Here is a 23,597-nt window from a genome sequence, read left to right as displayed (position 1 = left end):
AAAGAAGAACTCACCCAGACTGATGTCCTTCATGACTGAATGGAGCACCACCTCCTCAAAGATGTTCTCCACCAGGATGAAGCGAGAGAAGTCCTCGAAGATGAGCTCCTGGAAGCGTGGAAGCTCCTGGAAATTAGACAATATGGGCGTTACAAAAGGAGAACAGTAGGATATTATGGATCTCCATCGGCAAAGAGATTTGGAAACCATGTCTCAAACTCTGATTCCCCCCTCCCTCATTTGTGAGGTCACAATCCTGAATACACCATCCAGTGACCAATGACAAAATAATCTTTATGATGTTGTTGGTCTAAACCAGGGGTTTTCAATCACCACTGGTTCTTCGTGACGGTATTCCATGTGGTCACTACACTATGCATTTTGTAATGTATTAGTAATGTAGGAAAGAGACCACCAGTTGAGAAACAGTGCACTAAATCAGGGGTTCTCAACGTTTATGGCTGGGGACCCCCGAAAATGCTTTGGCCATGTCTCGCGACCCTCCACCCCGCCCCCCCTCCCCCTCCCCACCACCAATACAAATTGACCGCTACAATAACCTTAATAATAGAGAAAACACATCATGAATAAATACTGAAACCAGATATAGTCATTAAGGAAAGTTTATGCATGCACTATGTGTATTGTGTACTATGTAAACCTATTTTTCCAGCCATCCGGTTGCAAATAATAATTTGGGGACTCCCCAAAATAATTTGGGGACCCCCTTGAGGGGTCACGACCCCCAGGTTGAGAACCCCTGCACCAAACCTGGTGACGTATGATGACATGTCGATGTTGTCAGTAGTGCTTCTACAGTTCGACTCTGTAAGGCACTTTACTGGGAAGTCGGACGTCAAGAACTTCCACAGAAAAAGGGTTAAAATGTCGAGGGTTTGCCAGGTTGGTCGAGTCACCATTATTAGGAAATGTGCCTATATAATCAATCGCATGCGTGTCTGCTCGCTCATACATACGTTGCAATGAATCAGTTGAACATGAGTTCAAATATGAAAGGTTTTTTTCAAGCTTTCCCCCCAAATGCCATCCCAACACAACAGTGGTCCACTCCCCAGGTTGATTCTTAAAACCCTGGTCTAAACTAAAGATCAGATAATGACATCGACTGAGAACAGGGTGTGAACATGAACTAAGACATTTCATTCTGCACAGCAAAACCTTTTGCTGTGTGCACGTTGGTACTTACAGAAGCACAGGATGGGGTCAACTGTTTCAGCATGTAAGGGATGAAGATCTGAAGGAGAGCCTCTCTGAAGAAACGCTTCCTCACCGTACTGCTGTCATAGTCAAATTTCTAAAAGGACAAAAAAACAATATCATATCAGAATAATGGGAACGTGACTCTGGAAAGGGAACGGTCACTGACCTATACCTAAATCAATAAGAAGGAAATATATTTGAGTTATTTGGCTGTGCTACGTGTATATATCTTTTGTCACAGCAGAAAAGAGTAGAGAAATAATATAGAAATATTACATTGCAGCTGTATGCATCCACCTGCCAGTTACAGTTGACATGTTTGTCCAGACTCATAGTATGCTGTATGTAGTGAAGACTTTGATGACATTTCATGAGCATGTTTTGTGTTTGTTTTTGTGAGGTCACAGTGACCATGACCGTTGACCACCACACTCTGAATCAGTTCATCTTAAAGACCCTGTGCAATGGCTATTTGGAGCATTTCATTTTGAAGTTTCACTCTTAAAAACGGAAAGCTGTGTGTTTTTTAACCAATCAGAAAGTCACTAGAGAGACGGGCAGCAAAGCTCGTGGTTCATTTCTAACCTATAATGCTTTCAGAATACATATTTTAGCGTGCTGATTAAGTTTAAAATGAGTAATACACTGTCTGGATGTCATCTGGAATGAGATTAAAAACAGAGTAGTTCTGTAATCAGAAGCAGCTGTGTTTGGAGGACGTGCAGCGATGGGAATAAACCAGGTGAATGAAATCAAGATTCATTGTTATTCATGCAGGCCTCGACACGTCATCACGCAGCTTTCGTTTTCGTTCAAAGGAAGTAATTACATTTGGATTTTTATGGAATTATGGATTGTTATGGACAATGGGAACAAAAATGTTCCCATTGTTTTGGCATAGATTGTTAGGTATGCCCATATGATGACCACGGGTGTGCTCCATTTCCCTACTATCACTTCACCTCTTTTAAACCTACCTCACTAATTCATTAGTGAGGTCTAATCACTAATTAGTTCTCACAAATGTTCATGATAAAAAAAGCACAACGCCTTTCCTACTGGGTCTGTCTCTCATAGGAGGGCTGTGGGCAGTTCTGAAACCCGTCCACCAGTGACATCATCGTTAGGCAGATTTTTGCCAAACTTAATGGCATTGTCTGTTGTCTCCAGGCATTCCTGAGCTGTCACGTATGTACGGATGGTCGCTGGCATAAAAGGGTTTTGTGACCTGATTCATAACAGTTTGAATTAACACTCTACTGCGTTTTTTTGTGATTCTGTGACTGTAAACTGTGTCTACTGTGGCTGTTATATTACGTGTGTTGTTTTTCTTGTGCTCTGTAAGCTTGCTTTCTCTTATCGGACCTTGAACAGCACTTTGGTTTGACCGCTGGTCTTTGTAAATGTGCTCTATAAATAAAAGGTTGATTTGATTTGATTAGATTAGTGTTTTTATACACTGACGGAGGTAGACCCTCGAGAGAGCTGGACAGTGGGCCAAGCCTGAGATACCCGGTGAATAATATACTGAGGCCATGGCGTCGGTGGAGATGCCAAGCACGAGTAGACACAGCTGGCAAAGAGCTGTGATTAAAAGTGTTGTTGGGCATTGTTCCCATAACCTGGAGGGACGCGTTAACCGCTTACTTGGATCCCATGAACCGGAGGGATGGGCGTTGCAGTTGGCCATTTGGTTTTGAAAACTGCTAAGCCATAGGTATAGATTGAGCAGTAATAATTTGTGAGATACATTTATGGTATTTCAAGGGGGTCAAATCCTGCTCAGTAAAGATTTAAGTTAAAACACAAAAAATAAATAAAATATACACTGTTCAATAAGTATAAATTATTATTGAAATCCCTCATATACTACAATTCTGTGTCTGCTAGTACTTAAAAATAGTAGTTTTTAAGGCTCATACATAGTCTGGATTTTCGGTGGTGAGGTGACCACCGAACTACAACATGACGTCACGTCACGAGCCGCGGTGAAGAGCAAACCACCGCCCCAGCTCTTCTCTCTGTTTTTACTCACCACCGCTCAACGTTATTTCAGCTCCGGTGGTCACCTCACCACCGGAGCGGTGGTCACCTCACCACCGGAGCGGTGGTCACCTCACCACCGAAAATCTAGACTATGAATAGACCTTTACTCGGTCATGAAAAAGTAGTATCAGTGCTCCACTAAGGTTCCCAAAGTGGGGTCCGGGGACCCCCAGGGGTCGTTGATGGAGTTCCAGGGGGTCCCCCAGCTAAATGATAATTAGGAACCAAATGGACCCTTATGGTTCTGTAACTCTGAAGAGCGTACAAATGGAACCAAATGGACCTGTTAGGGTCCATTTGTATGCTCTCAGAGTTAAATTAACATTGATTTTACAATATAAATTGGGGGGGGGGGGGGGGTCAGCAGTTAAAATAAAAGGTTTGGGAACCACTATGAACTAACTATGAACGTGTCGGTTCATAACTACAATTGGGGAGTCAGGAGCAGCACCCCCTCTGCTGCTCCTGACGCCTGTCCTCCGTCTGTTGTGTTATATATACCTTGATGACGCGATCCTGGCAGCGCTGGATGACCTTACACAGCCCCTCGGTCCCCATGGCTTCCAAACTCTGGTGGAGGATCTGCTCAAAGGTGTACACGGCATCATCCATTTGCTGCAACACACACACACACACACACACACACACACACACATTGTTGTCATTGGATAAGATTTAGTCCACAGTTCCATGCTGTATTGATGTTGGTATACCATATGAGATAACAGGTATTAACGTTCTTCTACATTTCCTAATTGTGTAGGCTTCCTGTAAATGAAGTATGCAGATGTTTAACAATTTATCTCTTGAGAGCGTAAACACTGTATAAGGGTCCATTTGGTTACCAACATTTAGCCGGGGACCACCTGGAACAACCTCAAGGACCACTGGTTGACTAAAACATTAATAGCACTTGGTGACTAAATTCCAACCACCACCAGAGGGCACCCTCGTCCCTACAAGAAGCTTTAGAGATCTCTCTCTCTCTCTCTCTCTCTCTCTCCACAATGGCTAGTCAGTTCAGCTCCCCTCTTAAAAAAAGGTAGGTTAAGTGATATCTTTTGGTTAAAACAAACAAGCCAAATTCCATTATGAATTGTTAATTCCATTAACGATCTTAAAATAAGTTGAATCACTTCGTATACTTGGCACTTGTATGTACTTGAAAAAAATATGTGGGGAAAAACTGCCCTAAATGTGCATGGGTGAAACCAATTCTCTTCATTGGCATTGTACAGCATTTCTTCCACATACTTTAAGGAAATGAATAGCGTTGGATTTCGGAACACCCAATAAAAAGGACAAAACTTCTTTCTTTCCTTTTTTTGTTTTTTTACACAGTGTATAGTATAGTGTAGCACTGAGGGAAGGAGGTTGTGGAGCTTTTGTGTACGTAATTTATAAACAGTGGCCGATTCATGTTTGTGTTTGAACTGTGAATGACCTTGGATTCTGTACGCTGCCCCCCCCGCCCCCCCGTGGGTGCCAGGCTCTGCCGAGGAGACCAGGCTCTGTGGTTCTAAATTAATGGCCCGACTGTTTTAACTCTTGAAGACTTCTTCCCTGTGTAGATGTGTGTAACAATGAAGGTCATATCACAATCTAGGTAGGTACAGAACACACATTCTTGAATTGTGTGCTGGAAAGCTGGAAATGACCGAGTGAGGGTTATTGTTTGGTCAAAATGTCAAAATCTAATATCGTGTCATCATGAGGAATAATCTTCAGTTATAAAGTGATGTACTAATTAATATATCTGCCACTAAAATACAAAATGAGGAATGGAAGTGTTTGTAGCATAGTTAAGTCTATCCCAATACAAGGAAAACAGCATTTTTGGACACCCTCAATTATATATTTTTAATGTTTGTTCACTACTACTCCTCCCACCCACAGAATCTTCCATTCAGCATATTATTATAGTGGAAGAACCCACTGAGATGTAGCACCTGTTGACAAAGACAAACCAGACAATAGCAACACAGTGAAGCGGTGGCTGTACCCCGAATTGCTCCTGATGTGCTGGTTGGTGCCTACTGCCTAGCATGGTTTCCGCCACCATCAGTGTATGAATGTGTGTGAATGGGTGAATGCACAATCTATGTAAAGCGCCTTGGATAAAGGCGCTATATAAATAGCACCATTTCACCAATTACAGCAGTAACCCATGGGTGCTTGTATGCACCCGACCACAGCAGTGAGGAACAGTTAAACCATGGGTGCTTGCTTGGTTGTATGCAGCCGACCACAGCAGTAACCCATGGGTGCTTGTATGCAGCCGACCACAGCAGTGAGGAACAGTTAAACCATGGGTGCTTGCTTGGTTGTATGCAGCCGACCACAGCAGTGAGAAACACCCCACAAGCTTTAAAGACTTCACTCAGAACCAGTGGAGCCACAGACCACAACAATGGCCTGAGGGCATCTCGGCGGCATGCATAGTACAGAATTATAACCGAGGACGTGTCCAACAGCATACTTCAAAACTTTAAGAAAGAACTTAACCCATTCTGACCTGAGATCAGATTCATACGAGGTTTCCACTGGACACACACTGGTCTGATTAACCCATTCTGACCTGAGATAAGATTCTAAAAATGTCAGTCGTTCTTCGATTTAAAAAAAATAGCAGACCTACAAGCTCGTAGCGCGCCACTCGGTGGCGCGCTATGAGCTTGTAGATCTGCTATTTTTCAATAGCTAAAGCATAACATGATGCTGACACCAAAATGGGTGCCCGGTCAGAATGGGTTAAGTCATCGGGCAGAGTAATATAATCTTTGTAGCACAAGAAAAGTACAAGCTGCAAAGGACAATGGTTTTGATTGGATTAAGAGATTCTGTATTCCGTATTGAATATTCTGTATGCCGATTGAAGCCAGGGCGATTCGACTACCAAAAGACCACATTACCACATTACTTCACAACTTAAGACTGCATAAATATGCACATATGCTTACAGTATACAGTATGTGTAGCAGGATTGAGAGAATACTATACTTTTCGAGAATTACTGTGTAATTACAAAACATTTCAAGACCTGGAAATTACCCAATTCATCTTCCACAATCATCACCCAGATTTCCCACTTCCCAGACCTGCGTGGGAAAAAAACGGAAATAAGGCACACGTACTGGTAGAAAGCTGAGGCTGTGATCTCATATCACGGTACTGTTCCATCCTATATAAACCAGTCGACTAAAACTAAGACGAAAAATGATCGTCGACTACCTTTTCCACTGACGAAGACGAAATGGAAACTAAATTAAAACTAAGCTGCGATGACTAAAAATGAAGACTAAATATATTGACAATTTCAACAAGAAATAAAAACTAGACTAAAATGTTAGGAAGGGACTAGTGGACAAGATATCCAGTATAAGTCATTTTACACTTGGTTGCATGCTAAAAATAGCGTTGTGAGCTTGTATAGATCAGCTATTTTCAGCAAGTATAAAATCAGCCATTACGACGGCATCAAGGCCCGCCAAAACACATTTTAGTCAACTAAATTAACTGTAGATTTAGTCGACTAAAATCTCATGACATTTAGTCGACTAAACTAACACTAACACATTCCAGGCGACTAAAAATAAGTGAAAGCTATCCAAGAGACTGAAAACTGAAACTAAAATAGAAATTTGCTGCCAAAAACAACACTGGTCGTGGGCCCCGGTGCATTCCAGTGATCCGTCCCATGTTCGCGGGCACCGGTCCATTCCAGTGATCCGTCTCATGTTCCCTACAGCACTGGTTCTCTAACCTTTTCATGTTTCATGGATGTGGATTTGGCCGCCGACTCCCATCCCAAAACATGCTGTGCCAAAGATCCCCCATAGGCTGCCCTACAAGATTTGTGGTGGCAAAAATGTCAAACATAACTCGCAATGTCTTGTTTTTTTCTTCTTTTGAATGGCTGATATAATCAGCCATTTTCTCCGGACTTCACTTTTGAGAAACGCCTGCATTAGACCACAAGACCACCATAACTCTATAAAGAGTGTACTAATGGACACTTACGGGTCCATTTGGTCCCCCCCCCCCCCCCCCCCCTACCTCTATGATCTCATCAAACGCCATGTCCCCTCCCAGTCCCTCAGGTCAAGCAATGTCAACCAACTGGAACCCCACAAGTCCAACAAGGGACCTTTGGGAGACAGACAGGGGCCTTTGCAGTGGCCGCCCCTTCACTGTGGAACTCACTCCCTGCTCACATCAGAGCTTAAAAAGAGATTCATGTTGTTTTAGTCGACTAAAACTAAGACGAAAAATGTTCGTAGACTACCTTTTTTCACTGACGAAAACTAAATGAAAACTAAGCTATGATGACTAAAACTGAGACTAAATATACTGACAATTTCTTCAACAAATAGAAACTAGACTAAAATGTTAGGAAGGGACTAGTGGATCCAGTATAAGTCATTTTACAATTAGTTAAAAAAAAAGTTAAAAGTTAAAAAAATAGCAGATCTAAAAGCTCACAAGTGTAAAAACAGTCATTACGATGGTATCAAGGCCCGCCAAAATACATTTTAGTAAATCAACTGTAGATTTAGTCGACTTTAGTAGACTAAAACTAGACCAACACTAAAACATTCCAGGTGACTAAAATGTGACCAAACTAAAGTGAAAACTATTCGAGAGACTACGACTAAAACTAAAATCCAAAATCTGCTGCCAAAAACAACAATGCTGAAAAAGCGACTTTGAGTGCCTTGAAAAGCTCTACATAATATTGTTTGTAAATTAAATGATTCGTTCTTACCTCTCTCATGAGGATCTGAGCTCGCTGGACGAACACGGAGGGGCTGGACACATCGAACCTCTGCTGCAGACCGTCCAGGCTCAGCTGCTCCACCTTCTCATAGCAGCTCTGCATCTTCACCGGGTGGAACGCAAGCATGGAGATCTTCTCCATGTGCTGGACGGAGAGAGACAATAGAGAGAGACACATTTAATATTTTTTTCTTAACCCATTTTGACCTGAGATCAGATTCTAAAAATGTCTTCTACATCCTGACAGTTTTCTGAAAAAGCTATGTTTCTACAGCATGTCAGTCATTCATTGATTTTTCAAAAATACCTACAAGCTCGTAGCGCGCCACTAGGTGGCTATTTTTCAATAGAGAGAGAGATAGAGAGATATACTTTATTAGTCTCCCGAGGAAGAAATTTGTCTTAGACAAAGGGCCCGCATGCAAGCGTAGCCCTAGTCCATGTCGCCACAGTGCAGCGCCAAATGTATGTAATAGCTAAAGCATAACTTAATGCCAACACCAAAAGGGTTCCCACACAAAATGGGTGTTGTAAGCTTGTATAGATCTACTATTTCAGCTATTTTAGAATATTATTATTTTTTAATTTATGGGCATTTCTCAACATGGAATCGATTGACGATTACGCAAAAAAATAATAATTGCGATTAGACGATCATCATGTAATGATGGCGACAGCAATTTACAAATTAGGCATTTAGCAGGCGCTCTTCATCCAGAGCAACTTACATTAAGCAAGAATAAAAAGCATGGCAATACATCACATATACATAAAAAGTAGTTATCATGAAACATGCATAAGCTAGTAAGAACGTAACATATACGTATACATATAAACTATACATATACTGGATATTTTGTCCACTAGTCCATTCCTAACATTTCAGTCTAGTTTTTATTTATTTGTTGACAAAATTGTCAGTATATTTAGTCTTAGTTTTAGTCATCGTAGGTTAGTTTTCATTTAGTTTACATTTAGTTTTCGTCAGTGGAAAAAAAGGTAGTCGACGAACATTTTTGGTCTGGGTTTTAGTCGGCGACTAAACAACGCTGGACCTCACCTCCGCCACGGTCTCCTTGGTGCCCTCGTTGAGCGTGTTCTTGCTCATGTCCACCAGCTCGCTGAAGAAGACCTCGCGGACCTCGGCGAAGCCTCTGCTGGTGGGCTCCATCAGAGCGTCCAGGATGGAGGTGATGTACGGCTCGATGCTGACCTTCAGCAGCTTCTCCGCCTTGGGAAGAACGGCCGCTATGGAGGGACGGACGGACGGACGGACGGACGCAGAGGACGGAGAGAACGTTAGATGTAGGGCATTCACTTCTAGTCATTTTTACGAGTTGATTAGTTGCCTGGTTTACTAGTCGACTAGTTGTTTAACTACCTATTATGTAAAATAAATGTTGGAAATAAATATTTGTACATTTAAAAAACTGTATACATTGGTGACTATATATATATATATATATATAACTAGTACCAACAAGGTCGACTAGTGGATTTACTAGTCGACTAGTTGCTTAATGCCCTAGTTAAATGTAGTGTTACAGAGTAGTTACATCTTTTTTTTACTACAGATATTGTATATATACACTATGTGTATACTATGTATCCCGTTTGTTTTATTTATTCATTCATAATGTTAGTCTACATAATTGTACTGTTTTTGCTATGAAAATAAACCCCAAAACAATTGATAACAAACGTGGGTGGGGGACACCTCGCCATGTTGGAGGTAGGAACTGGAAACTATTCCAATCCATTATTCATTCAGTCATTAATATTTGCTGAATCAATGCTCAGCAAATCTGTCCCGAGTTGGTGTTGAGCTAGACTTCACTCTCGCATTTGGATCGTTTTAGCCGAATATTGCTTAGTTTGAAAGGCAACGCCTTGATATTACAAATGTCTGAATGACAGGACTTCAGGATTAGTGGTCGTTTCATGTTGCTTACAGGATTTAATATATTGTGGGCATATACCACAATTATTTACAACAATTATGTCCTGCTTACAAAGTACTCCTGATCATGTGACTAATAGACATCTAGGCAAAGTCATCTAGCATTACGCAACATGAAAAGGCACAAACAACACCCACATTTCCCACAAAATAGATAGTTGATGTCTCAGACTCAGTCACAAGGCTAAGTCAACATTAATTTACTCCCACCCAGTGTTGTTTTTGGCAGCACATTTTGATTTTGGTTTTTAGTCATAGTCTCTTGATTTTTTTGTTTTAGTCACATTTTAGTCACCTGGAATGTCTTAGTGTTAGTCTAGTTTTAGTCGACTAAATATCATAAGATTTTAGTCGACTATAGATTTTAGTCAACTATATTTGTTGACAAAATTGTCTTAGTCATCATAGCTTATAGTTTTTATCTAGTTTCCATTTAGTTTTCATCAGTGGAAAAAGGTAGTCGACGAACATTTTTTTCATCTTAGTTTTAGTCGACGAAGTCAACACTGCTCCCACTCGAATTTTGACATTTCTGCCAGACAGTCATTATATTATGACAGAGCCAGGGCTCAAATCCTCCTTCATAACAGTAAACAGTCATTGGAATGCTGCCTTGCTTGCCCTGCATCGAGTTCTGCTCTAAAAAAGGCAAGGCTGTCTGAGTTGACAAACACATGCCAGACAGCCAGTAAGCGAGGGGAATTAGTTAGAAGACTCTAGAACTGACTATGGGGTCAGAAACAATGAATATGAGGACATCATGGTGGAATACAGCTCCTGGAATTTACTGTCAGTGCCACTTGAGACCAGATTATTCTACAAAATGTCTTCTAAATCCCAAGAAGACAGAAACCTATGTTTCTATATCCGTGTGGTGCTCAAACTATCTCAGGCCAAGAACCCCCTAGGATGCATTTGGCTGTAGACCTCCATCTCAAAATATGTTGTTCCAGGGACCTCCCAGAAGCAAAGATTTGAGTTAAAAAACACTTGTTGGGAAAGGAACCCCTTTTGATGTTTTAAGCATTGTGTTATACTTTAGCTATTGAAAAATAGCAGATCTACAAGCTCATAGCGTGGCACTGAGTGCCGCGCTACGAGCTTGTAGAGCCGCTATTTTTGGTCTTAAGGATTAATGGCTGAAAAAGCAGCGATCGCTAAACCCTCCGTTTATCGAGAAGCTTTTTTTTTTTACAATGCAGGCCCGACAGACAGACAGACAGACAGACCTCTGATCTTGTTGGTGACGTGCTCCTTGGAGGTGATGATCTGGTCCATGTCCGTCCGTATGGAGGCCTCCAGCAGGGGGCGCCCCGCCTCGCACGACTGCACCACCGCGTCGTACTGCGTCTGACACTGCCGCTGCACCAGGCCGTAAACCGCGTCGCTGATCTGATCCCCGGAAACACAACACCAAACCAAGCACAAAAACAACACAGCGGAATGAGCACACGTTTACAAAGAGGAGACGGAAATGTTTCCAGTTAAACCCATTCAGAACGGGAACCCCTTTTGGTGTTTTAAGCATTATGATATACTTTAGCTATTGAAAAATAGCAGATCTACAAGCTCTCTGTGCCGCGCTATGAGCTTGTAGGTCTGCTATTTTTGAAAAATCGTGAAGATGTGCCTCAAATCTTTAAATATATATATTCTTCTTTCAAATCTTTGCTTCTGGAGGGTCCCAGGAACAAGATATTTTCAGATGGGGGTCGGCGGCCAAATACAGATCATTCTGGGGGTTCTTGACATGAAAAACTTTGAGAACCACCAATATAGAAACATGACGTGTGTATATGTACAGTATATATATATATATATATATAATATACTGTATATAGGGGGCATATATTTAAAATTCCCCAAATATGTCCAAAATAGGGGATGTTGAAAGTGGTTAAAGGACATAATGTGTCTGAATCTCACCAGCATCCAGTTCCTTTGCCTCTCGTTCATCTTTCCTTTGAGTCGAGGTGCGATCAGGTCCCTCAGCTCAGACAGCAGGTTCTCCATCACCAGGTTAGACAGAATCTACACGTCAAATAAACACCATCAGAGTTAGGAGGAGTTAGTACAAAAACAATGCCTTTGTGACGTTGGTGCAGGGACATACTAACCAAATAACACACTGATAAGAACACAGTCACACATGTTCAGGGAACAGCCTTAAGGTCCTTTCAGGACAGGTAATTCATTTTCAATGAGAGGCGTGCGTTGACTTTGGACGCGTGGAGAAGTTGCGGGACGATTACGCAAGTGTATTTTCACGGGCGCGGCCCCCGCGTGCTCGTTTCGTGCACACGCCCGCGGGTGACTAGACCTGGATTGTGATGGTGATGGTGATGGTGAAATCACCATCTGTTGATTTATGACAGTCCCAAGCCATGCTATACAGTAGTGCTGAAAGGATGTTAACAATACTGGGCACGTACTGTAATCATGCGATTGGCCCGAGTGCCAAACGGGTTGAGTTATGGGCATTCCAACGATATGTCCACAATGAAGTACAGAGAGGCACACCGAGATGTGATCTCTATGACGAGGTATAAAGGTGATTTACGGAGCGACAACTATTGAGTTGTAACATTCCTGTGCAGTGCTGTAGTGCCGTTATGATATAGCAACACAATGGCAGTGTCAAGAGACATGCTGGTTTCACAGTGTGTGCAAAGGTGGTAATTGTAGAATGCCTTCTTTGTGCAATTCTCCTACATGTACATTAGCACTGTAGGGCGGCATTCGCTTTTAACCTATTTTGACCTGAGATCAGATTCTGATCACCTCATAGACACATGAGTAGTACTGTCACCTCATAGACACATGAGTAGTACTGTCACCTCATAGACACATGAGTAGTACTGTCACCTCATAGACACATGAGTAGTACTGTCACCTCATAGACACATGAGTAGTACTGTCACCTCATAGACACATGAGTAGTACTGTCACCTCATAGACACATGAGTAGTACTGTCACCTCATAGACACATGAGTAGTACTGTCACCTCATAGACACATGAGTAGTACTGTCACCTCATAGACACATGAGTAGCACTGTCACCTCATAGACACATGAGTAGTACTGTCACCTCATAGACACATGAGTAGTACTGTCACCTCATAGACACATGAGTAGTACTGTCACCTCATAGACACATGAGTAGTACTGTCAAGTCATAGACACATGAGTAGTACTGTCAAGTCATAGACACATGAGTAGTACCGTCACCTCATAGACACATGAGTAGTACTGTCACCTCATAGACACATGAGTAGTACTGTCAAGTCATAGACACATGAGTAGTACCGTCACCTCATAGACACATGAGTAGTACTGTCACCTCATAGACACATGAGTAGTACTGTCAAGTCATAGACACATGAGTAGTACCGTCACCTCATAGACACATGAGTAGTACCGTCACCTCATAGACACATGAGTAGTACCGTCACCTCATAGACACATGAGTAGTACTGTCACCTCATAGACACATGAGTAGTACTGTCAAGTCATAGACACATGAGTAGTACTGTCACCTCATAGACACATGAGTAGTACTGTCACCTCATAGACACATGAGCAGTACTGTCACCTCATAGACACATGAGTAGTACTGTCACCTCATAGACACATGAGTAGTACTGTCACCTCATAGACACATGAGTAGTACTGTCAAGTCATAGACACATGAGTAGTACTGTCACCTCATAGACACATGAGTAGTACTGTCACCTCATAGACACATGAGCAGTACTGTCACCTCATAGACACATGGAAAAAAACATTGTGGCACTCCCTCTTTAACAGAACACCAGCATGCCATGCAGGTGAAGAGTGGCAACACCTTTTTTGCCCATTTCCTGAATAAATCAACACTAAAGCAGGAAGGCAGTATGTGGGTGCAGGAATCATTGAATGCTGAGACAGGATTGGAACCCAAAGCTATCTCACACACGCACGCACGCATGCACGCGCACGCACAGTCGCACACACCTTGATATTGCCAGTTTCTGAAGCACAGCTTCAATAGGCAAACAGAGTAATAGCATTAGTTAAACTCATTCTATGCCTAGGGCGACCTTTTATAATAAAAGATGTCATCGAATGACCCCTTAGTTTACAATGCATCCAGCATCGCTAGTATCAATTCCTTCCCGGCAACGGTTTGCTTCCACGTTGGTGACGCCATTGATCGTGACAGCCAGTTTACATAACCAGAAGAGCATAAAATCACTACATTAGTCACTGCTCATTAAAAGCACGGTCCAGACAATTTTACTGAGCATTATTATTAGCTAAGGGTGTTCAACAACACAGTTACTGCAGCTGTTGAGGTTTCAGTTAATGCCAGGGACTCATGGACCTTTGACATCAAAAGCAGAGCAGGAATCAATCATGGCAGTATCCTGATACGTCCAGAAAAACCTGTTCTGATGGATGGGACAGGCATAGAAAGCTAGGCCAAAACCACACCTGAATATCAGAATGCATGTATTTACACCCTTTGTATACCTGCCCTCAAGGGCACACGGATTAGCAGATCACTTCATCTCCGTAGCCCTGGGTTTTGACAGACGATCAGAGATCTCTGCCTCAGCTATACTGTACATCTGAATGTAGAATGAATTCCGTGCAGGAGATAGAACTGGGTGGGCGAGACGACACAATTAGCTTTTCGCTAAACCCCACCACAAAAAGCGATTGTCCAATGCCAATCCAAATAGTTTAGCAACCGGTGCTATGCAGAGAGAGAGAGAGAGAGAGAGAGAGAGAGAGAGAGAGAGAGAGAGAGAGAGAGAGAGAGAGAGAGAGAGAGAAGACTCAGTAGAGCTAGGATAGAGACAGGTAGGGAAAGTACAGGGAGAGGGATCATCACCACAGTTCTAGCAAAGCCCGGCTGTGATTGGCCAGTAGTCATCCAGGCACAGAGCATGGTTGAAAACGCAGAGGTGAAGGCAGTGGCACAGACCATAGAGGTCACAGACCATAGGGTTACCAGAGGTGAAGGCAGTGGCACAGACCATAGGTCACAGACCATAGGGTTACCAGAGGAGAAGGCAGTGGCACAGACCATAGGTCACAGACCATAGGGTTACCAGAGGTGAAGGCAGTGGCACAGACCATAGGTCACAGACCATAGGGTTACCAGAGGTGAAGGCAGTGGCACAGACCATAGGTCACAGACCATAGGGTTACCAGAGGAGAAGGCAGTGGCACAGACCATAGGTCACAGACCATAGGGTTACCAGAGGTGAAGGCAGTGGCACAGACCATAGGTCACAGACCATAGGGTTACCAGAGGAGAAGGCAGTGGCACAGACCATAGGTCACAGACCATAGGGTTACCAGAGGTGAAGGCAGTGGCACAGACCATAGGTCACAGACCATAGGGTTACCAGAGGTGAAGGCAGTGGCACAGACCATAGGTCACAGACCATAGGGTTACCAGAGGTGAAGGCAGTGGCACAGATCACTGGCACATACTCCGGTGTATGACTTAATGGCCACCTGAGCACAAATATACATTTGCATTATGGGCATGGAATTCTCTCAATTGTGAATAATAGAAGAGCGAAATGGCCAGCTCGTGAATATGGTCAAGAAAGAAAGGGGGAAAAAAAACGAAAGGGCAGAAAACGGTGTGAGGGAGTGCAGGTTTACCTGCGTGGTGGTGCCACACATCATGTCCCAGGTGCCATACATGCCCCGGGCCTGGCGATAGAGTCGCACGGCGTCAGTGAAGGCTGGAGTCTGGACCTTGCTCTCCTCTGATAAACCTGAACGACGGGACACAGGAAACACAGGGATGTATTATATACTGACTGCCTGTATAGACACTAGACACACAACCTTTTGGGGCGATCAGTTCTGCACTTTATCCACAGGCAAATGTTGAAGCTTTACCGCGGACCACATTGACCACAAACACCCGCTTTGGATGTTACAGTAGCAACTGTTAATCGGCCGGTAGGTTACTTATCAAGACGGTCTTATCGACCTACAGTATACTGCATGTATACTGGGAGCTTACTGGCTGCTATTAGGAAACAAGGAAGCGAAACTAACTTACGCAGGCCGGTTAAGACTGATATGAGGTTAGGGGACTAACGTGGCCGGTTAAGACTGATATGAGGTTAGGGGACTAACGTGGCCGGTTAAGACTGATATGAGGTTAGGGGACTTACGTGGGCCGGTTAAGAATGAGGTTAGTGTTAGGGTTAGAGTTAGATTTAGTCGGGCAACATGAAACGGTTACTGGTGATTTTCAGTGGAATCCGCCAACATGACTAAGTATGACCCAGTCTTTGGGTAACTTCTCAGATCATGGCTTGGTGTCATCATGGCTGTTTAATACAGTGGACGGTTGTCATGGCAACGGTGGCGGAAACCAACATAGCAATATTTTTAAGGAAGTGACACTTCTTCTTCTTCCCCAAAACCTTCACGTAATTTCCCGATATTCAAGAGCGTAATGCGTTCATAATGTATAAATAAATAGCGTAACACAGTGCACGAGCGTGCTGCTGATATAGCTTGACTGACGGCTAACAAACGTTCGTGGGAAAGAGCAGCACTCCGAGACATACAGTATTCTGTCCAAAGAGCAGCATTCAGAGACATACAGAATTCTGTCCAAAGAGCAGCATTCAGAGACATACAGTATTCTGTCCAAAGAGCAGCATTCAGAGACATACAGTATTCTGTCCAAAGAGCAGCATTCAGAGACATACAGTATTCTGTCCAAAGAGCAGCATTCAGAGACATACAGTATTCTGTCCAAAGAGCAGCATTCAGAGACATACAGTATTCTGTCCAAAGAGCAGCATTCAGAGACATACAGTATTCGGTCCAAAGAGCAGCACTCCGAGACATACAGAATTCTGTCCAAAGATCATCGGTTCATGCATTCCTCAAGTTGCGTTTGTGAATCAGAGATAATCAAAGCTGCATTCTGGGCGATAAAATTATGGGGGATTCAGAAAATGCCTTTATGCCTTATCAGACTATGTGCACATTTCTCTCCAGTGTGTGTGTGTGTGTGTGTGTGTGTGTGTGCACTTCCGCGTGCCCGCACTCATGTGAGTGAACTCCCAACAAAGCCAGGAAGTGTGTGGGGTCGTGTGAGTGAATGTGCATGTGTGTCTGCACTGTCTGGTAGGGGGAGGGGGGCTGGGAGAGGGGGGGTTCATCGAGAACCCACGTTCTTAACTGAAACATGGGCAGGAAGTCCCCCCCTCCCTCCCTCCCTCCCCAGCCCCTCTCAAAGTTGTATGTGAACAGTGTGTGTGTGTGTGTGTGTGTGTGTGTGTGTGTGTGTGGGGGGGGGGGGTACGGACCATTTATTTTGGCTGAACCGTTGTTGGAACGAAAGGGGATTTCTGTGAAGCCAAAAAGACAAAGTACTCTAAAGCGGTGATTCTCAACCGTTTTAACTTCACGGACCCCCCATCCCCCCCCAGTTTAATATTCATTAATCCGTGCAAGGACCCCCGTTTGATGAGATTTTTGAGGGGCGCTATAGCCTCTCCCATGCACAGCTTTGTGCGTTTGTAGCGCGGAATGTGATGATTTGATTGGCCGAGCACGGAATGTGATTTGTGATTGTGTGATGATGATAAGAGTGTCATCTCTAGTGGGAACACAATCGACGCTGCATTATTCTCAGTGTTCATTTTACTCAGAGACTTTAGTGTTCAATTTACTCAGAGACTGTACAATCACTGAGTTCAGGGCAGGACCCAAAAGGGTACATTTGGTTCCTTCCTAACTATTAATAACTTATAGCTGGGGACCCTGTGGAAGTGGAACCCCCTCAAGGACCGCTGGAGGTCCCCGGACCCCAATTAGAGAACCAGAGCTTTATATAAAAGTACCATCAAGTTAATTAATTTGGACGGGAACCCCTTTTGGTGTTTTAAGCATTATGTTATGCTTTAGCTATTGAAAAATAGCAGATCTACAAGCTCATAGCGCGACACTACGAGCTTGTACGTAGGTCTGCTATTTATTTTTTAATCGTGCAATGTGGTTGAGTTTTTAACTCAAATATATGCTTCTGGGGGGGTCCCTGGAACAACATATTTTCAGATGGGGGTCGGCGGCCTATTACATGTAATCTTGGGGGTCCTTGACATGAAAATGTTTGAGAACGACTGACATAGAAACAGAGTTTTTCGGAAAACTGTCAGGATTTAGAAGATATTTGTAGAATGGTCATCAGGTCTAAATGGATCACTCACATTAAATTGTAGACTCTTATTCAAAGTTACAAACTCACACAATGATAGATTTCTTTTAAAAGGTGCCCGGTAACAAACTGATATTTACATACATTCTTCTTCTTATTATTATTTTTAAGTAACGGGGGGTCTCCTCCTCGTTCTCTCTTCAGGGCTGTGGTAAACAGAAAATGGATTTTCAGGTCGGGATACCACTTTCATCCAATCAGGAGGGAGAACTCGTAGAGCAGGATAAACAAGTGAAAGTGAAAGTGATGACACAAAGACAGAACCCCAAAGACCAAAGTGGAACTGGTCTGGAAACCCTCTCTCTGAAAATGGCAACCTCCTGAAAATGTTTTTTCTGCTCATGAGCTGGAGAGACGAGCAAAACACTGCAATGATTATTATCAGAACACCAGTGGTGTAAAATAACCAAGGATATTTACACAACTACTGTCATTTTGTACTTTACTTGAGCATTTCCAATACTTTTACTTCTACTCCACTACATCTCAGATCCAAGTATTGTATTTTTAGTACTATACATTTTAAAACGTTACTAGTTACTTTGTAGAGATTTTGAGTATTACAACAAAACATACATTAACCACTTCAGCCCTAGCCTACAGTATATAAAATATGAAATATAAAATAGTATCGCGACACATTGTGAACTTGAAGATCGGCTATTTTCAAAAGAGTGAAAGCTGTGTTTTTGCCGAGTGAATCACAGCGTTGGCTCTGGGCCGCGGAATAAAGCTTGTTTTGACCAAAAATGCCATCTGGGACAAGGAATAGGTCATAGGAGATACAGGCGAGGGACAGAAACAGACAGAATGGGTGTTTATGGGCACGGCGATCAAGATGACGCGGTCCAGTCTTAGACAACAACTCCACTGTAGCAACCAGATGCTAACGTGAGTAGCATTATGACTTGATCAATCAAAAGCACTATAAAAGAGCAATTGCCGTAGATGAACGGCATTGGTGTTAAGTGTAACATTTATTAATTGGCTTTAATTGACGTAGATCTATGGCAATGGCACGATAACTGTTAATGGGCCCTTTACTTATTGCAATACAAGGCCAAAATCTATGACCTCGAGTCTGGAACGAGTCTGAAGCTGAAGCTGCCATATCCATTCATTTTCTGCTAAGCAACAAGATATATATGCTTATTTATATTAGGATAAATGTGCGCGACTGTAAAGACGAAACGGAAGTGGCGAGGAGGCTCCACTTCCGCTTTATAGTTTACTCATGACAGCTCTTCCGTTGGCCCAGACTGTATGATGAAAGCATTTGGATATTGTGAGAGGCAACAGTCTGGTAACGCGAGACTACAGGACAGGACTCCTTAACAAACCACTATACCCCCGCCCTCACACCGCAATATATACTGAATGGACTGTGAGGACACAACAACAACAACAACATGCTAATTAATGACTTGTTGACTGGGTATTAGTCGAGGGACACCTCGTTTTTAAAGAGAGCAGTTTTAAAAGGACACGCGTTAAGGCAACATACAGAGGTGTTCACCCACTCACATGTCATACAGCGGGCCTGTGTCACAGCTGAGGCATGCTAGCTATTAGGGCCATTTCCTCTCCCATTAAGGTTCCTCCCAGGCAGCCCCTACCTAACATTCACCACTCGTGTACAGGTTTACAATCAACAGACTTTACATTGTTTTACAAGCGGTTCATTAAATACACTGTACCAAAATTTAGATTTGCGGTTGTGGCGAGTTTTGCGTAGAGGTGCCTCCGATCGATCGACAACCGATCGGTGTAATATCCTTTTGAGTCTTTGTGACAGGCATAAACATTGTTTGGCCGCCGACTCCCATCTGAAAATATGTTGTTCCAGCGACCCCTCCAGAAGCAAAGATTTGAGTTAAAAACATTCACGCAGCATTTTCACAATTTTTCAAAATATGACAGATCTACAAGCTCGTAGCGCAGCACTCGGTGCCGTGCTATGAGCTTGTAGATCTGCAATTTTTCAATAGCTACAGTATAACAATGCTTCACCAAAAGGGGTTACCGTCCTGAAAGGTGTTAAGAGTCAAGAGTCAAGACATGGTGAATTAAATTGTTTCTGAAGGTTTACTAACAGAAAGCATTCATTTAGTCATGTTGTAGCACCTTAAAATAAAGAAATTAGACTTTGGTGTTTAATCACCGCGGTGTGTAGTAAATAAGTGGACAACACTTGCAGAACACATCGTTTCGCATTTCTGCGAAACACCCTTATTTAGCCAAGTTAGTGAGAGCAAAACAAGAAAAAGCTTTCTTCAAAAGGCAAGATAAGCTAATGTGGTTTCACAGGTACTTGTGGGTACTTGCTATTAAAGAGACACATATGTTGAACTTGGCACAAGACCAAGTCCCAGACAGAGACAGAGAGAGAGAGAGAGAGATACAGACTTACAGAGCATGAGAAATGGATATCAAGGGAGAGGCAAAGATTGTGAGAGAGAGCAAAGAATCTAAAGAAATTAATCACCATTACATACCAGACATTATTGAGGCTCCAGTCTAAACACGGTGTCACTGTAGTAGCACTACACTGCAGTGACCACTTGCATACTGTTCAAGTTCAAATGCATAATGTTCCAAGTTCATTAGAGCTAACCATATAACTTAATTAATTGTACAACAGCAGGTTTTCAAAAAACGACACCCTGTACTTACTATTACAAATGTATCCTTTGGATATTCAACAATAGCCAATTTGTTGTTGAGTTGAGTTTGTGGATTAATTATTATTATTATTATTTGAATAAATGTTGAACAATCATGGCTACCCAAGTGATGATGTATACTCTGCAAATCTGAGAGTGTACAAATGGAACCAAACGGACCGTCATTTGGTTCCGTTTGTACACTCTTGAGTTGCGGGGGTCTACTCCTTACTCTTTGAAATTAAACATTTGAGAACCACCGCTCAACCAAGTATTCAAGGAATGCCTTCTGCCCAAAAGCCTCCTGTTCCAGGACTCTTATTGAGTTAGTCATTCATTACATTGGGTTTCTTGTCCAAGCGACACGCAGCCACGCCTCGGGGCACTTGTGCCTGAAACCAGACCAGAGGGCATGTGGCCAGCTCATGCTTCCAGTTAAGGTCTAAATTCTCGGCAAACGCTTTCTTGTTACAGTATTTCACACAACAAACCGCCATCACAGATGCCAGGACCCATTAGCAGTGTGTGGAGTCGGCCTACGCTCTCTCTCTCTCTCTCTCTCTCTCCACCACAAGCCGGTTTTATTCAATTACCTGACCTCCAGTGACTCCAATTAGAAAAGGAGTGTCTTTTAGAGACAAATGTAAAAAAAAAACTGGCAACATGGCGTACAACTAAATGTGTAACTGTAATACGATTGTACATCATCTACAGCAAGCAGGTGTAAATGACCAGGAGGAGAGCCAGAACAGGCCCACTCTGGATCTGATGGCAAATGAACATATGTTTACTACAACTATAGGCGTGCAAGCTTTTTCGCTGCTGTAACTACGTTCTTCTTACTCTTAACTATATGAACCTGTGTGTCTGACAACATAAGTACAGGCCTGAGAATGAAATATACCCGTTTAACTTAATAACAAAACCTCTACTGACGTAAACAGCACTGATAGACGGACAAAACACAGACTATTCCAAGTAGCATCTTCCTCGTCTTGCATACTATTTATCAGAGCCACTGCCATAACAACCAAGTAAATACATCATGACGTGATGCTGTTCCGAGTCCACATTCCAGTCTCGTCACACTCGTGTGTCACTCTCGCTTGAGTAAACTCAATAATACCTTTTTGAAATCCTGCCATAACTACAAGACAGACATTGTGTAGACCAAACCAAACTTTTTCATGTCCCAAAATGATACTCATTAGCCCGTGGACCCGCCCCCATTTGAAAATATATGCCAAGGGACCCCCACAAGAGAAGTTTTCTACGACTCTAGCAGTTTCAAGGCCCCCAGTTTGACCTGAATTAGGCTATGGCCCCCTATTTAATGGAATTTCTATCTCTGGGATGTAAATTGTAAAATCAATTTGAAAGTGTACAAATGGTTCCATTTGTACACTCTCTGAGTTACAGACCTATAAGGGTCAATTTGGTTCCTAACTATCATTAAGCTGGGGACCCCCTGGAACTCCCTCAAGGACCCCTAGGGGTCCCCGGACAACACTTTGGGAACCACTGCTGTAGACATTGTGTGTATGCACAATTTCAGAACAGGTGCGCTGTAGTTCACGTGGCCAGGCTCATGCATAGTAGGACACTTAGATATGGCACACATCAAATCTAGAATTTTACTTAATTTAGATGTAAGGCTTTTTTAAGTGCCAATTACAATTTAGCTAAGATGGAGCCTGAAGAGGTGGGTTTTCAGACTATGGCGGAAGATTGGGAGTGAGTCTGCAGTTCTGACTGACTGACTGCAAGTTCATCCCATAGTTTTGGAGCCAGAAGGCTCAAATGTATCCCCCAACGTGCACTATTGCTCAGTGGCCGACAGTAGAACAGCAGTAAGCAATTAGCCATGATTCTGGAAGAAGAAGAGCACATATTTCTCAGCTAAAACCCTTCCCTGGATGAATAAAGATTAAAAGATGTTTCCCTCCATGGCCGCCCCCGCCCGGTGACTTACGGCCTCATTGGAAGGCAGCCGTTACTGACGAGTGAACTCAGTCAGCTGGGCTCTGAGCTGCCTGTGCTGCACATGGCCAGTCAGTCAGTCAGTCAGTCGGCAGGCAGTCGTCCCACGCAGGGATAGTCAGAAATTAGTCAGCCATGCTGTAGCTTTCTAACCATCTATGGTCAAACCAATCCAAACTCATCTAAGACTGGCAGAAGATGAGGTGAGTGAGCGAACATGCGAACACACGCGCGCACACATGCCAAGTGCTTTGATGTACAGCATGACTCCCACAACACATTAAATACTAAGCCGTTAAAACAAAAACAAGCCAAAAAAAAAAGATAGAACAGGGACAGAAAGAAAAAAGAAAAGTAAATAATGGAGGATTAATAGTACAAACAATAAGGCTGAGGTTTAACTTTAACTCCTTCTACATAATCAAAATGTACAGCTTTGACCTCAGGTTGTATTCAAAGTAATTAGAATAAAAGTGATTTGTTGAACTGGCCACGGTCCAGCCCTGTTCACCTCCACGCCAACACTGTGACCCATGTTCTGGCACTACTCACTATACTGTGCCCCCTCTTTCCTTTTCATATGCCACTCCTCTCAAAACATCCTGGCTGTCACCCTCCATTGTTATCTCATTTCTCCTTATTTTCTTTTTACAAACACCACTAACCACTCACAGACTGAGCCACGGATTTGATATTTAGCCT

The 23,597-nt window shown here is 43.0% G+C and overlaps 1 protein-coding gene across 3 annotated transcripts in view; it reads right to left on the bottom strand.

Moving 5' to 3' along the window:
• The window catches only part of niban2b (niban apoptosis regulator 2b), a 47,299-nt gene that overhangs the window by 3,103 nt on the left and 20,599 nt on the right, over positions 1 to 23,597 (bottom strand). For all 3 annotated transcript variants that reach the window (XM_080766807.1, XM_080766808.1, XM_080766809.1), the window contains exons 6-13: positions 15,666 to 15,781; positions 11,930 to 12,034; positions 11,233 to 11,395; positions 9,104 to 9,291; positions 8,033 to 8,188; positions 3,769 to 3,882; positions 1,208 to 1,315; positions 15 to 126 (exon numbers count right to left, since the gene is read on the bottom strand). In XM_080766807.1, the coding sequence (XP_080622933.1) occupies positions 15 to 126; positions 1,208 to 1,315; positions 3,769 to 3,882; positions 8,033 to 8,188; positions 9,104 to 9,291; positions 11,233 to 11,395; positions 11,930 to 12,034; positions 15,666 to 15,781 (1,062 nt within the window). The remainder of the gene's footprint in view (positions 1 to 14; positions 127 to 1,207; positions 1,316 to 3,768; positions 3,883 to 8,032; positions 8,189 to 9,103; positions 9,292 to 11,232; positions 11,396 to 11,929; positions 12,035 to 15,665; positions 15,782 to 23,597) is intronic.

The sequence above is a fragment of the Protomyctophum bolini genome (assembly GCF_963924005.1).
Source record: "Protomyctophum bolini genome assembly, chromosome: 6".
Taxonomy (NCBI): Eukaryota; Metazoa; Chordata; class Actinopteri; order Myctophiformes; family Myctophidae; genus Protomyctophum; species Protomyctophum bolini.
The sequence above is the reverse complement of the archived record's forward strand: the minus strand, read 5'-3'. Positions and strand labels throughout refer to the sequence as shown.